The sequence below is a fragment of the Anarhichas minor genome, unplaced genomic scaffold (assembly GCF_050575085.1).
Source record: "Anarhichas minor isolate MPS153535 unplaced genomic scaffold, ASM5057508v1 ptg000021l, whole genome shotgun sequence".
NCBI lineage: Eukaryota > Metazoa > Chordata > Actinopteri > Perciformes > Anarhichadidae > Anarhichas > Anarhichas minor.
The window spans coordinates 5,587,875-5,604,065 of NW_027466467.1; the positions used below are offsets into that span (position 1 = coordinate 5,587,875).

At 43.0% G+C, this 16,191-nt stretch overlaps 1 protein-coding gene across 1 annotated transcript; it reads left to right on the forward strand.

The window, feature by feature from the left end:
- Nucleotides 1–278: 278 nt before the first annotated feature.
- On the forward strand, nt 279–4,774 carry mdfic2 (MyoD family inhibitor domain containing 2). The gene is made up of 3 exons (XM_076096385.1): nt 279–375; nt 2,833–3,039; nt 4,527–4,774. The coding sequence occupies exons 1-3, from the start codon at nt 279–281 to the stop codon at nt 4,772–4,774; spliced, it is 552 nt and encodes a 183-aa protein (XP_075952500.1).
- The last annotated feature ends 11,417 nt before the right edge of the window (nt 4,775–16,191 follow it).

The window sequence follows — 16,191 nt, forward strand, 5'->3', positions numbered from 1 at the left end:
AGGCCAAATGGACCCTGTGCAATGTAAAGGATAATTTGTACTGGATGCTCTCCGCTTAGCCGGGGTAAACAGCTGCCTCCACAGCCAGCCAGGACTATGTCGCAGCCCGCTGCCTGAGAACCCAATCCCGAGAGCAGACGGGTGCATGAAGCCACGGAGCCGTGGTTTACACCGTGTTTGTCGGTAACACGCGTTGGCCTCGGCTGTGTGCAGACACGCATTTTTGGCTTGAGATAATCAGGTTTGTCATAAGAGGTGCATTTTTTATTTGTGATGCAATGGACCAGATGGCAGATGAAATGACTCTGAGAGCCGACGTGAAAGACAAAGGGAGAGTAAACACTGCCGAGGAGAGCTCCGCGTGGGTGAGAGGAGGTAAGTTAATGGGACTCAAAAGCTGAGCATCAGCATTGAGTCATCGTGCTTCTTGTAAATCTCTTGTTGTGATAACGCGCAGACGTCGGTGTCGTCCCTCCTGTTACTGGTGCTGAAGCAATTTCCCAGGTCTTCTTACTGCTTGTGTTGTGCAGGCTACTTGAGAAAGAACATTTTTTTTAAAGTTGCACAGTTTCAGAACAATTTCCCCAGAAAATCACATGTTTTGCAGCGATGAAACGAATGGATTTTGTCAGGCGCTTGCTTACAGACGGTCGTTAAATTGTGTGGATGTTTTCTGATCCGTGGTTCTGATGTGTGTGAATTTTGATTTAAAACATGAAGTGAAATCAGATCCGGTAACCGTGGTGTCTAATGAGTGAGCTTGGCTCAGGGAAACACTGGAACAAAACCTAAAAAAGAAGAAGCTTAGTATGCCTGCAGGCCTTATTTCTCTATCAGCTAATGGTCATGGGCACGGACCAGCTGCACTTCTTACTTAATTAATTTGATAACCCGAGGAGCATCACGTGGCCTCTCAGCTCAAACATACGTGCAGACGCCACTGATTTGAAGTCCGTTTTACCTCGTTCTACTTCAAATACTGACCCCTGCCTTCTGTACTTCTCGTCCAATCACTGAGAAATGACAAAGTTACAACGAGAGATAAAAGGAAAACCTCAAGCTGACGAAAAGGTGATAACACAGGAGACTATTTTGAACTTTGTTATCTCGTGCGTATTACAAAAACAGCTAATAAAATCTTAAAAAACCGCCAATACAGCCGTGAGCAACGTCCATCTGTATCTCTCCTTCAACAATTTAGGCAAGACAAATACAACTTATTATTTTCAAAAATGTGTCCAGAGTGTGAATAAATCATCGGGCATTAAATGTTAAATAAAACAGAGAAAAGAACGGTGAATAATTCATTTTGAATAGGTGGTGAAAAAGTAAACGGTCTGCAGCTGGCGCATTCATTCATTAATATCTACTCTAATCAGATGTTAACAAACAGATCTACTCCTGCATACTAATATTTCACAGCCCGACTTCGGCTAATTTGTCTCTTCCGGAACAGACTGTACATTTTGTGGTGTGAACAGTGTAGGTTTTTATATATTTACTAAGTACGTAGCTAACAGACGTACTTCTCATCAGCTGTTTCGGAAGCTATGGGAGTAACACTACTGAGGTGCTGGACCTCACGTTTAGACACATCATGACGCTTCACGAGCTCCACTGATCGGCGTCTACAGTGTGTGGTGTCTATTAGTGTAAGCATCCACAAGAAACAGAGCTGTTCTCAAAGATCAGGAGGTAATGGACAGTTGTCAATCAATAATTTCCAAGCAATGAATCTTCCTTACTGATTCTGAAACTTTTAAGAGTATCCCCTCCTACTTAGGCCAGTTTGCAGGGTAAACAAATTAGGGCTGACCTTGACCAAAGAAATTCTTAGTCAACTGACACTCAACTCGATTTTGTCGACTAATCTATTGTTTGATTTATTTCCACAAAGAAATATGCAAATGAACAACTTTAAATCTTGTGTTTAGCATAAATGTGTTCATACGTTTCTTGGAAATAAATCCTTCACAATGAAAATGCTACGTAAAGAGGAGGTTCGCCTACGTTGCTCAGAATATACAAGCAGGCCGGAATGCAGCAGAAATACACTAATCACTGCCTCACAGCACCACGAATGAGAAAGTGAAATTCTGAGGGGGGGGAAGTGGCCACAAGTGTGAAACCTCTCTCCAGAGCTCTGTGGCAACCGAAACTCTGGAGCCAGAGAAAGGGGAGCAGCGTCCTCGCCACATACCAAGGAGGGCCCGTTTTATTGGGAACTTTATCATCTACGAATAAAAAACGATTTAATTGGAATGTGTCTATAAATTTGATATTGCCATACTTGACAGTTTTTTAAAAATGCTTCGCGTCTGGCCGAACATTGACCCTTAGCTCTGATATAATCACAACACACCACGGCTTGTTGTGATCTATTACTTAAGCGTGTGTTGTATCGTATCAAATTGTATATTCCATTGTTTTGTATCATTTTATTTCGAGTTCTATTGTTTTGCACTGAATCTTGTCTTTTGAATCTTAGCGTATCTCGTCGTATGGTATCTGTCATTTGCAAGTGCCTTCATCATTTTGTGTATACTGTCGTATTGCATAGTGTTGTGTTGTATCGCGTCGTATCGTGTTGTATCATATTATATGGTCTTGTGTCGTATCGTATTCTGTTGTTTCATATTGTTTCGCTTCCTATCATCTTGTGTCGTATTGTAACGTTTAGTGTTCCAAACTTATCAAAATCTGACCAGATAAACCAGTGCATTGCATCAGCCTTTAAACCTCTGCGCTCTTTCTGGCAGTGTAGTGTTTACATTCTCAATCAAATTGTACCTGATGTTTCTTTAATTATTTAACATTCGTTTTCTTGGACAGAAAGGATACAAAGCGAGGCTCCAGTCAGCGACTGGAGGCTCGGTGCCTCTGCAGACACTGAGCCTGGAGAGGCTAGAGACACAGACGCTCAGCAGCCAAGAGAGTGTGGCAGCTCTTCCTCCCCTCTGTTCTCTTTGAAAATGTACCTGAGGAGGTCTTCCTCCTCAGCCTCCTCCACCGCAGACTCTCTCTCTTCTTCTCAGCAGAGCAACATGGGAGGTCAGTGACGCCAGCGCTTCATCACACCAATCTGACGCCCTCACACACAGCCGCTGAAATGATCAACGGAACAAATCTAGTGTCGAGTCCTCAGTAAAACTGTGATGGAATGAACTTTTTTCATCCAAACATAGCTTTGATGAAATAAACGATGACTAATATGCAGAATAATAACGCCACAGACCACAGACAGAATAGAAAATCTGACAAATTGCAAGCTGTATGCCTCACCATGCTTTGAGAATGCTTAAATACAGTCCATATAATCAATTATGAAAATGTGTGAATAATTTAGAAACTGAAACTACAGCAAAAAAGATAGACTAATGCAAAAAAAACAAAAAAGGCAACAAAGTAGACTCGCTACTATAGATGCAGAAGCATAAGTGATGACACCACAGACTGTTTATGTTCTCATGCATTTTTATAAAATGAAATATTAAATTAAGGAAAGTATTATATATCAAAGAAATAGTTCAACATTTTAGGCTTTCTTTCCAAAAGATGAGAAAATTATTGTCAATATAATTTCTGTGCATTAAATATGGAGTTGGAGTCGCAATGTGGTTAGCCTAGCTTAGCATAAAGGGTGGACAACAGGGGAAAACAGCCTGGCTCCTTTAAAAGTTCAGAAATATATCTACCTGCCACTCTAAAGTTCACTGATTAACACTCTGGTGGTTTATTGATACAGAGACTGAAATTTCTGACGAATCACTATTTATCGACGAACAACTTAGTAGAGGCAAGTTACCTTATTTGGGTGGCGCTATCTGCAAGTAAATTTACTTGCAGATAGCGCCACCTCATACAAATCCCTCATAATGGCACAAAATGTATTCTACATATTTTCTTTTGCCAGCTGTAGTTTGATCGTGCAGATAAAAAATAAATAAAAAGGTATAGAATTGTGCAGCCTTGTAGGAGGAGTCCCTTCACTAAAGTCTTTGCAACACAAGCCATAAGGACTTTCCCCCAACATGTTGTCGGTGAGTAACTGTTCATGGTCAGTGTCATTTGATGATCTCATGCTTCATAGCACCCACGGGGGCACCATTTGGCAACGGCTGCTGGGAAGACACATAGCACATTGTTTCGCTGCAACCACAGGGCAACTTAGAAATGCTCCTGGCAACGTATACAGCAGAGACTTCAGGTAATTGATTATATCTCCAAACAGCTTTCTTGCTTGTCTCTCTCTGTGAGGGATCAAGGCATGATTTCCTAAATTATGCATGTGTAAAGGAAGCAAAGGCTTTTAAAATGTTAGAGGTACAAGTGAAGAGCACCTCAGATGATTTACGTCCCAAGATATGGTTTAAACACAATTCATCACACATTATCTCAAATAGGTCATTGCAAACGTGTGGTGAGGAGAGGCCCCTATTTTTATTTTGAAGACAAACAAAAGCTACAATATTTATTGCAACCATATTTTCCAATGTCCCGTACCTGACTGTATGTGTCTCCCTCAGTTGACTGTGCAGGAATTGTCCTGAACTGTCTCTTCTGCCGGTTCTACGACGTGATCGTCATGCTACGTGGCTCCTGCGAGAGAGTCGCCAATCACTGCTTTCCCAACTACAAACAAGTCGTCAGCGCAATGGAGTCTACGCCCGGCAGCAACGATGACTCCTGGGACTGCGGCCTGTTCAGTTCCTGTCACGACGCAGGTGACTGCCTGGAGTTGGCTATGGAGATGTCTGAATTATGCTATCACTAGTAGGGGGGGGGGGGGGGGGGAACCCCAACAGATCACCGATCATGATAAGAAACTGGTTGGATAAACAAAAGATCAGACTGTTCACGTGTGAAGTGGAGGATTTCTAAGACAATCAAATTGAAGCTGTAACATGCACCATTTGTGATATTAAAATACCAATAAATGTATACATTACCCATCTGTGTATGCATGTGACCTTGTGTTTGTATGTCTCCTGAATGAAATAGACCCCAAGTCAGTATATATTCTTAAAGAATGGGTCGTTGATAACTGATCCGCATCCCAAACTGCCCCTTGTAAATAAACATTTCTTCATCTCTGACCTCGTTCTTGGTTGTTACATATCTTGACTGCAAGGATCACCATCTATACTGTAGATGCTGAATGAATGAATGCCTGAACAGCAGGACTAATGGAGTGTCTTGAATTTCAATCGTACACTACCAAATCACCATGCAGCGAAGGAGCACCGTCCTCGCAAACAATGCACTGGCCTAGAGGCCTGCGCTGCTCTGTTGATACACACACTGACACACCAACAAGCACTCAAGCTTCAACATGATAGTCTTTCTGAAGTATGGAGCAAAAAAAAAAAATTCTTGAAGCCTGTCCCCTGTTGAGCGTGCCTATTTCAGATCAAGTGCCACTGGAAACACAGGAGCTGTTGGATATGGCATTTGTAGGACACTCGTCCTTGCCGCTCCCCTCGACCTCTCTTCTCAAAGACAGTTCTCTCAAGTGGTAGATCACTGTTTGGATCACTTCAGTCTGAAATATGTCCTTGTCACATAATGGGAAATGGACGCAGGAGCACGGCTGCTATGTCGGTGGGAGAACAGCACACGGGACAACATTGTACTTAAGCATCATTTGTTTCCCAGAGAGGTCAGCGTGAGAGCCGAGGCGCACAACACAGAGTTACTGGATCATCTTCCATTACCAAACATTTGTTTTCTGCCATTACATGTAAAGACCGAGAGAGTAACCTCGCTCTACAAACAAGGAGGTTGTTATTGTGCGGTTGTCAGAAGCACTGCCGCCTCCTGCTGTCACGGTTATACAGCGAGGTAATGGCGAAAGCATGTTGTATGGATATGATCTGTATGGGGAATTTGATAATTCACTATTACGTGTAAAGCAGATATACCGTGGTCCATTATGTCCGCTCTGTAGCTCAGAAATAGTTTATCCTTGAGTGAACTATTACTGTACACTGCCACTGAGCCCTAGAGAGTCAATGGAAGAAAGCGTTGTGTTATCGGTATCAGCGCTGCTTCACTTTGATTTCCCTTAATTATCTATTTACCCAATAGCATGTAGCATGTCAGATCTGTTAGCAATTTGTGCGTTTTCGTGAAGAAAGTTCATCGAAATCAATTTGCGGAAATTAGAAAGTTGCTGCAGATATTGAAGGTTATCCGTCACAATACATATCATATTTCCTTGGGGGGGTTGCACTCACAGCTGGGACTTCATGAATATGACATGTACTGTATGGCTTTTTTAATTAAAGATCCAGTGCGTAGCAGCAATAAGTATGTTTTCATTAGTGTATAATCACTGTTTTCGTTACCTTAGAATGAGCTGCTTCTATCCACATAGGGAGCGGGTACACCGCCATGTTTCTACGGTGGCTACACGGGAAAAGTTTAAGTTGTTCGCAATGTGCTACTTTACCACTAGATGCCACTAAATCCTACACACTGGCCCTTTAAGATTAGGAAATTAAAAAGATGTGTATTCTTGTGCAACTATAAAATTGTTATATGTGTTGTATAATGTTTCAAATGGAACAAGAGTTAACTACCAAATTAATTGCAAACAGCTTGTTTTCATATTAAGCTAGCATACTCCTAATTATGTGAACTTGTTCAGGGCGTTAAGCTAGAACCCCATATAACTAGCTCAACAAGTAAATATATGTTGGCAAAACATACTGAAGCTGACCAGTAAACATCATGTGTTCACTAATGACTAACAGTTGGCGCGACGATCACCACTTGTTTGTAATGTCAAGCTTCGAAAGAAGCAAAATGCTCCATTGCATCAACCTCAGTAATTGCATCATTCTCAAAACATCTGCAAAACTCCTGTCAGTGTAACACAACCTATACAGTCTAAATAAAAACCAACATATTGTGAGCTTCAAAAAGCTGTTATTTGCTGCAGGGCTGACATTCACCGTCAGTGGACAAGGACACACAACCTGTTATAAGAAACACAAAACCCAGAATCTTCTGGTACTTTGACAGTGCTGTTTTTTCCAAAATATTATTACATTTAATAAAGTCTCCAATCAAAGATGTCTGTAACTAACTGTTGAACATGTTAGATCTTGAGCATGTGAAATGAAGGAAATTGATTCTCTTTGTTTGATAAAATGTTGAGTTTCCACTACTGACAGCAGCACATGGAGGATTAAAGGTAAACAATGGTCTTGATTATGCTACATTACTGTTCTTCATAATTGTGTCCTGTATGCCCAAGTGGTAACCATGAATATGTATATATTAACATCCTGATGACATGACATATTGGTCAATATTATCTTTCTAATAGCTAAGTCTTAGTCATATGTAGTAGTTTGCATGTGCAGAATTTTCTAATAGAGGATGAGTTTTTTGGCGGGTAATATTCTAACCAGGCCGGAGCAGCTGCAGAGATAATAACCCAAATCCTCCGTCTCATAATTACAAAACTTTGATCAGTTGTGATGAAAGTTGCAGTTTGGTCACACAGCACAAACAGGGATTGGTCTGCATTCATCAGGAAATCCTCAACAACTCTGAGCTGAGGCTGTTTCTTTTGTTATTTTATGAAAAACAGATTTAGACATTTTGTTCAAATTCTCTTGGAATCAGTTGCTCTTGAAGGGAAAATCAAAGGGTTGAGATACAAACATGATATATACTTATATGTCCCTATACTGAAGAATGTTTTTAGATGAAATCAGTCCTCTTGCAGTGTTTGGCTCTAAACTGTGACCACGCTAGACCTCCTGAAAGCTGCACAGAAGCTCAGGCTTCAGGCACAGACCACAAAAAAATAAATAAATGTAGATACGGCACATGCTGTGCAAAATTGTACGTTGCGGGTTACATCTACAGGGAACACCGCTTGCGACCAATTTTCTCATTACCTGCTGTAGCACAATTACAAAGCTGAGTGCTCGAGCTGATACTGCCCCATAAAACCTATCGGGGGTCCTTTGTGGTTTTTCGAACATAAAGTGTGTCTGCATAAACAGATGCCAGTTTTAAAGCGAAAACATCTGCACGTCTTAAACTCGCTGGATCTCTTTCAAATTACCTGATGGCGTTTCTTTTTTTAATAACATCCAAATGGCCTGTCTTTCACTGGCCCGGGCTCAGATGCGGCCCCATCACAGGCCGGGGCGGATGTGGACAAGGTCAGGTGGTTTTCACTGCCGCACAACACCCGCGTGCACCTTAACGGCTGCTCAGCGGATAGTGTTTAAGCCATTAGCTTGCGAGCTAGTTTGCGGCTTAACTCAAAACACTTGTGCAGAGGGTCAAAAAAGAAACTGTAACACTGAAATGATTAGATGTGTTGTTGCTAGCGAGCACACTTCAAAGCGCTGCTCCTCCGCTGTGTTGTGTTTGGTGACACAAGACTCGCATTAACAAAGTGATCTAATCGCGTGCCGCTTCGCCGTGTTTACATGCATCTCTGCTCGCTAATCAGATATGAGGTTTCTTCAGAGTTCAGGCCCTGATCGCTTCATTAGTGTGAGGCTGCTCTTCCTTCACAGCACACGGCACTAATTCCGTCTCCCATCAGACACAGCGCTGCAGCCCAGAGTGGCCTCCCGAGGAAGCAGCCCCATTAAATATTAATGCCATGTGTTTAGAGAATTTTTATTTCAAACAGCGGGTTTGTCAGCATCTTATGTAGCGTTCCTCAAGATTAAGTCCATGTGGAAAATGGGGTCCCGAAGCTTCGCGTAAGCATTGTGCCTTCAGAATAATTTAAGCCTGTTTTTTTCTAATGGTCTTTCTGTGTTAATATTACTAACATTTTCAACGTGATTTTTCTTAAGCAAATGGAGCATTTCTAAGTGGCTGAGAGTAGCGCTCTCTGTACCTTTGCAGCAATGTAGCTGTCACAAGGTGAAGACTGTTTGGGTGCATTCGGCTCCATGTCACTTCAAATATGTGTTTCTCGTAAGGCCCGATTTGGAGTCACACCCGAGTTGAACAACACTGTCAGAGCACAAATAACATTTAGCTGTTATAATTATGACATTAGAAGACAGTAAACATTACAAAACACACGGTCAAGTCCATGCCATTTACATTTATTGCTGGACTACCACGCTACATCAGTGGGACACGTCTAAATGTATGAAGAATCTATCAAGAAAATTGTCATTCGTCCTAATTTTTTTGTCATTTGTTCTATTGTCCTAGTTTACATGCCAATTTCACAATTAGCCCCTCAAATGAACCTGACCTCACTCTCATAGAGGGAAGTTGTGTGTGCGAGCATCATCCTCAATTAGGTCAGGGGCGTTATAATAGTACAGTGGAAAACGAACACTCCCCACAACATCCTCCAGGAATTGCGCCTGACACCACTGACTCTCTTGAATCTAAATTTGGGCCACGCGCATGGATGTGTGTCACCCAAGACTACCCGCCTAATCTCCACTAGAAAAAAGTAAAGTGAGTTGTGTGCCCATGGGCGGAGACTGTCAACGCACAAAGGGAGCTCCCAGCAGGCACCGCAAAATAAAAAAAAAAAACAGGCCCTGGGCGGGTTTTTATGATACCTTTCAATCAGTGGATGATTCCCAGCTGAAATGACAGGTGATTTGACTCAGCCTCCAATTAATGACCTAATTTTAACAATTAAGAGCAGAGGAGGAAGGGGGGAAAACCCCGGGCAAAAAGACAGCGTGCAGGGCCGGCGGGGGAGATTTTTGATGCCTTGATAGGACATGGCGATCTCGCTGGGGTCGAACGTGACCGGAGCCCGTCGTCTCGGCTCAGGTGACATCTCTCCCCCCTTTAACCGAGTGGCGTCCTGCAGCGAGAGCACACATTGGTGGACGAGCTGGCATGGGGAAGGCAGGGTGGAAGACGGAGGTGGGTGTGGCTCGGATAGGGTGGAAGGGGTGACAAGATGGTGGCATGGGGATGATGGAGTGCATCAAGCTGTGTGTGCCCCCTCCCTTTCCACCCTCTTCTGCCAGCACCCCCCACAGCAGAGAGGAAATTAAAGAGCTGTGTAGCAGGAGGAGAGGAGGGGAGGAGGGTGGTGATTTAGAGCGTGGCGCAGGGGGATGGGGACCCGGCGCATTGGAGTTAATTACTGAATAATGAGGAACAATTTATTGTGTTCTTGTTAGAGACATCAAATTGAATGCTGAATGCTTCCTATAGAGAAGAGCGGGCCTCCCTCACTCCTTGTGCATCGGTTAAGATGTGGAGTTTAACTCGGAGTCGTTAAAGGGCCCCCCCGCCTTGCTTTTCCTCACCTTATAAAGTGGGGGGTGTTGCAGGTCTTCCGGGCTGATGATGAGGGTACTTATCACATCAACCTTACGTCCACTCTCCCCCAGGCCCTCTGTGTTCAAACCTAATGAGAGCTACACTGAGTCAGGATAAGCTATAACTGACCGCCGACTACACCTGGGAAGCTCTCCATTAGCTCAGTTCATTTACAGTGATAACGGTGGCAGATTTAATGCTCAAATTTCTGAAACAATGGGTTCTTGATTTTAAACAGAGGAAGAGAAAAGAGGGTTTATTATTCTATAGCCGGAAACAGTTGATTTTACTGCCGATGAAAACTGTCGCTATCAGACTTTAGCGAGCTAGCTAATAACTGTAAGCTAAGGAAAGCCCCTATGAGTTGGTTGAAAACGCAGTATCATGGCTGACCTTTTAATGTTTCCGGTTTACTCTTAAAACTGTGGAAGGGGTCTCAAATACGCATTGATGCTAAAAGAATGATGCTAAAGCTACATGTCCTAGGCCTGAAAGCAACCCCATGACCATGCAGACAATGATCCATGTAGAAGACACTCCATTTCAACATAAATCTGCCTGGCTGCTTAATATAAACTGATTCACATTTTCACACAATTAACAGTAGAAATAGAAGAGCTTCTAGGAGGAGGCTTAACCAATGTGTTTGGCAAACGTAACTATCTCGGGTAACGTTGGCTGGAGTGTTGACATCCACAAATCCTATAAAGAAAGAGCATGCAGGACGAAGCTGCTACTGTTAAACTCGTGCTAAATGCTAAACGCTGATATAATAGCTTCCCCCGGCTTGAACTCAGTGAGGAAAATACTACACTGTGGATATGCTGGTTGTAAACTGGGCCTTTTCTGTTTAAGTAACCTGTGGCACCACAAAATGACGTAGTCCATAAACAATATGCCAATTCTTGGCCTTGGGAGTGATCCTGGATTATACTTACAGCGATAGCGAGCTAGTTAGCTGGTCATGCTAACGACTGCAGCTCATGTTGCAGCAGATAAACCCATTCTTTACACTTTAGCTTCTGTGTTTTTGATTTTCCGCTCTTGCTACAGCCCTATGCTGGCTAACTCAGCGAGTGGAGAAATTCCAAACTTGACAGGCCTTCTGTGATATATTTTGGTTGACTATTTGGACAAAAGGTGATAAGATCAGATTTTTTAAAAATGCCACCATTCCGCTGGTATAAATCATCCAACTGCAAAGTAATTCTTACTCCAAAGACATGCCTACAGTACAGATTACTCATGCAAGGGACAGTTCTTTAAGAATGCTTTCATGCTGCAGGAATTTCCTGCCAATAACTCTATCATCGTCACTGTAAACATAACACTTCCGCAATGATATTTACTGCGCTCCTTGTGAAAAAGTGCCCCGAGTATAACTTAATTTATCTGGCAGGAAAGCAAAAAAAAAAAAAAAGGAACACAGAACGCAACTTGACTTTATTCTCCGCCAGAGAAACACCAACTCTCTCCTCTCCAAACAGCAAAGTGTCAGACTTGCTATCAGTCCTTAGCCGAGTGTGAAGTATCCCAACTCTTTGATGTGTTAAATATGAAATCTGACCATAGAACAAAGCAGCTGTCAGCAACCAGCACGTGTCAAAAGCAATGCACGCCAATTACTATTGAGTTTCTGTCGTGCATGCATCTGCTGTGCAGACGCTGAGGTGTGTTACGGTATCGCAGTGCTAACAAAGACTTCAGACAGTCTTCAAAAATAAACATCACAAGCTTCACTTGTCCTCATCAAAAGGGCTGATGATGATCCTCTGCAAATAGGTTCTTTGCAGATGATGTCGCACATCGGCGTGCTTTCCAGATGGAGGGCAGGCAACTGGAGGCAGGTTCAATACTGCAGCAATAATGCCTATGGTTTACGTTGTTTACGTCCGTTCCAACCAATCAAATCTGGAAAAAAACAATGGCTACTTTCGAATCCTGGAAGGAGTTGTACACAAGGTGAGAAGTTTAAAAAACTCACAGAGAAACGGTGACAGATATAGATCAAAAACCTCCGTCGAAAGTCTGGAGGAGCGGAGTAATTTTGCGAACTACATAGCTAGCAAAAACTGACGAAAAAGAACAGACCATGGTGGTACGCCAGATGAAGGCCTACAAGAGTCGAGAGGAACTATTTCGGGAGCGGTTGCGGTCTTGTTTTTGCCCGGGTAGCTAGCATCGCAAAAAACAAATCTCCCGGTAAATAGCTAGCGTTGACTAACGTTCTCCCGGTAGCTAACTAGCTAGCTAACTAAAACTGCAAAACAACCTACCTACAGAACAAACACCACAGGGTGATAATACCACAGGTGTGTCTGGCTATGTTTCCGGCTATATCACCACCATGGTCTGTGTTTTTGTCATTATTTTTATGTGGGAGAAAGCTAGTGAGCTATCTACCGGGAGATTTGTTTTTAGCGATGCTAACTACCCGGGCAAAAACAAGATGGCCGTCGTTCAATGCTACTTTGGTTCAGAGGTCGTGAATCCAACCGCTCACGAAATACTTGTAAGCCTTTAGACCAGGGGTCGGGAACCTTTTTGACTCAGAGAGCCATGAAAGCAAAATATTTGGAAATTTATTTCAGTGAGAGCCATATAATATATTTTAAGACTGAATTCAACTAAATGTGAGTATGATAAGCCTCTGAATTTATTGTTTTTAATAATGTTGTTGTAATACTCACAATAAATGCGACTTCTGCCGCTTTACATTCGACCATTTCATCGATGCAATTTTGTCATTGCAAATTAAGCACACCGCAGAACCTGCTCTCTCCACAAAGGCAAATTCTTCAGTCCATTCGTCCTGAAATGTACGATACTCCTCATCCTTTTTTCTTTTCGCCATCTTCTTCGTCGAAGGGTTAGCTTTGAGCTAACGACCGAGAACACTGAGTCAAAAGGGGGCGTTTACCTGTTTACCCAGCAACGGCCAACGTCAGCTATTATCATCCAATAAAAATAATGGACAATTGCTCCTGCAGCCAACTGCAGCCCTGAACAGGACATGAGCAGTGGAAAATCGATGGATGGATTAAAACAAGTGATAATATTTTATGTTTTATCTGAAAAGCCGAAATCTGCGAGCCAGATGCAATCATCAAAAGAGCCACACCTGGCTCGCGAGCCATAGGTTCCCGACCCCTGCTTTAGACTCTTGTACGCCTTCATCTGGCCAACCGTGTAGCAGGCGGTCTGGAGGACGACGTAATTTGTAATGTCAATCGTCTCCACACCGGACAAATCAACAAAAAGTATTGGGATAAATCGCTCTTCTTCATTTTGTAGGGATCACATCCAATATCTATTTCCTTGCGATCACTGCTGCGTGCAGGTTCAACCAATCCTTTTATGTATTCACTTTGCTCCATTTCCAATATGCGCAGTATTTAGGCTCTTCACTTCCTGCCCTCCATCTGAATTCCGCGTGTCACAATAGTCACGTGATCACAAACAGGCTATACCGTCCCAGATGCACCTTTTGTGCGGGTGGGAAAAGCTTAATCGATCTGCCCCGACAGTCAGAAGTGTTAAGCCCTGACACTGCACTGTGACCTACAAAATACGACTTTAACTTTGTCAAAGCCCCCCCAGCATTAACAGCAACACAATCACTGGATCACAAATCACACACTGTAAGTTATGAGAGTTGCATGGTGTGTCTCTCGTGACATTGTGGGGGGGGGGGGGGGGGGATGCGGGATGCGAGAAAGTGCTTGCCATGCTGTGTTGCCCAAATAGATAGGTTCCATCTGAGAGCGATGCAGCCTTCGGAGTGATCCCGCTAGACAGATGAGTGCTACTTGAATGTTAATGAGGGCTCCTTTAGACACGCATAAATTAAATGATTAGATGTCTGCAATCATGCAAGGTCCTTAGGTGTCCCCTATTTATGGCATTTGAAATGCAGCGGCCCTTTATTTACGACGTGTCTCCCCCGCACAGGCTTCGCCACCTGAGCAGCCCAACGCTTTCAAAAGACGAGTTTTTTAATGACCCGCAAATGAATCACTCTGGCAGAATCGTAAGAGAAGCGGAGGACCTCCCCCTTTCTTTTTTTTTGTTGAAAACAAAAAAAAAATAGAGGGGGAAATTGTGCCATCCACTGAAAAAGCTCGCAGGTGTCTGGAATGAAAGCCGCGCTATGCAGGAGGCAGGTGGGGGGGGGGGGGGGGGCACAGTGAAACATATTTGTTTCAGAGATGCTGTTCACTGAAAGATACACTGTCGAGCCTCGGAGAGGGCCTCGGAGGACGGTTCGGTCTCCGATGGCAGCCACCTAACAATGAATCTTCCTCCTCCCCGGCTTCACACGCTCTTCATTGTCGTTTTTCTAGTTGCAACAACAGCTATTTTCATCTTCATGATTGCATTAATTACAGCATAACTCACGTCTCTCGGCTCCAGTAGTGTTTTCCCCGTAGAGAACAGCGTGTCAGGGCTCCAACAAAGGAAGGCAACAGTACATATACTCCGTTGGCACTTCATTAATCAACATACGAAATCAGAGCGGCTTGACACTTATCTAAGCTTCACAATGACTCTACGACTGTATTGTGTTTTCTTTAAATGATGTTCATTCCGTTCTATTCTGAAGGTTTTAATGAGGTTTTGGGCGGCATTGTTGGAATGATCAGAAGAGATGCAGCCACATGTGTCCAAATAGCTCAGTATGGAGACATAAAGCTTCATGATGGACAGGCAGAAAGTGACTGCTTTTCTATTGAATCATCATCATGCACACTTTAAAGACTTCTCGGGGTCCCAAGAGAAGACCCTTAGGTGCACTGGCAGCAATAATGAGAAGCACCTAAGTAACAGTGATCCACTCTCGGGCCAAAGTGAGGGCTTTTTTTGTGTTTTTGTGTTGAGAGGGGGAAGAGAAATTTCTCTTAAGATTCTCGCTTTCTATCCCCCCTCTCTATTTATTAGGGTAATGAATTTCCGACTGCAGTGCCAGTTCCACTGAGCCTGCTTCTCGGCCTAATTCTCTGTAACATTTCCTCATTGCCGCTGGGGAACATTATATGAAGGCAGGGCTTACAATACCATCAATATGCCCAAGACGACAATCGGACGTCTCATAGATATTAATGGAAGTGCAAATTAAATCAAAGTTGGAGTGCAGCTATCGGGGCTATGATCAATGCCTTTTGCACAGTCAGATTTAATATGGGGTTTGTAATTTGAGTATCCAAACAAAATGTGCATCTTAATGGGAAAGATGAAAGTAATCCCACATGGGGAGGAAATAACACATTAGCTGCATTGTAATTAGAGAACTCGGAGTGCAATATTTCCCCGGCTCAGTATTAACGGTGAATAAAAGCCTGATACATTTACAACGTGGATACAGGATGTGGACATTTGGATTGTTTTTTGGACACCTCTTGAGATGTCATAAGAGGCATCTTTGAAAATAAAACCAATCATAATTATGTTTGGTAAAAGCACGAGTATCATATCTCATACAAACAGTGAAATAAGGGGGGGGGGGGGGGGGGGGGGGATAATGCAGCAGGAACACATCTGTGTTATTGCAGTCACGGCAAATAATGAAAGAAAAGCACATCAGGTATGTTTTGATTTAATTATGACAAATCCTGCGTTTTAAAGCCAAGAAACAAAAAGGGAACACATCTAAGGTATGTGAAACATGGTTTTAGTAAAAAAAGTTCTTAATAAAGCCTGATTGTGCAAGTCACCTCACAGGCGTTCAAAGGGAATACGATATAGCCTAATAATGCAGCTTGACAAAGTCCTCACACTTGTATTTATTGGCAATCCATCCGAGTACACACAGCAGCCAGTTAACGTGACCCCATGTGAAGGCAGCACGTAGCATGAGGAGAGCAAACAGCAAAACAGCTTTTTCAATGAATAACACATGAGATAACA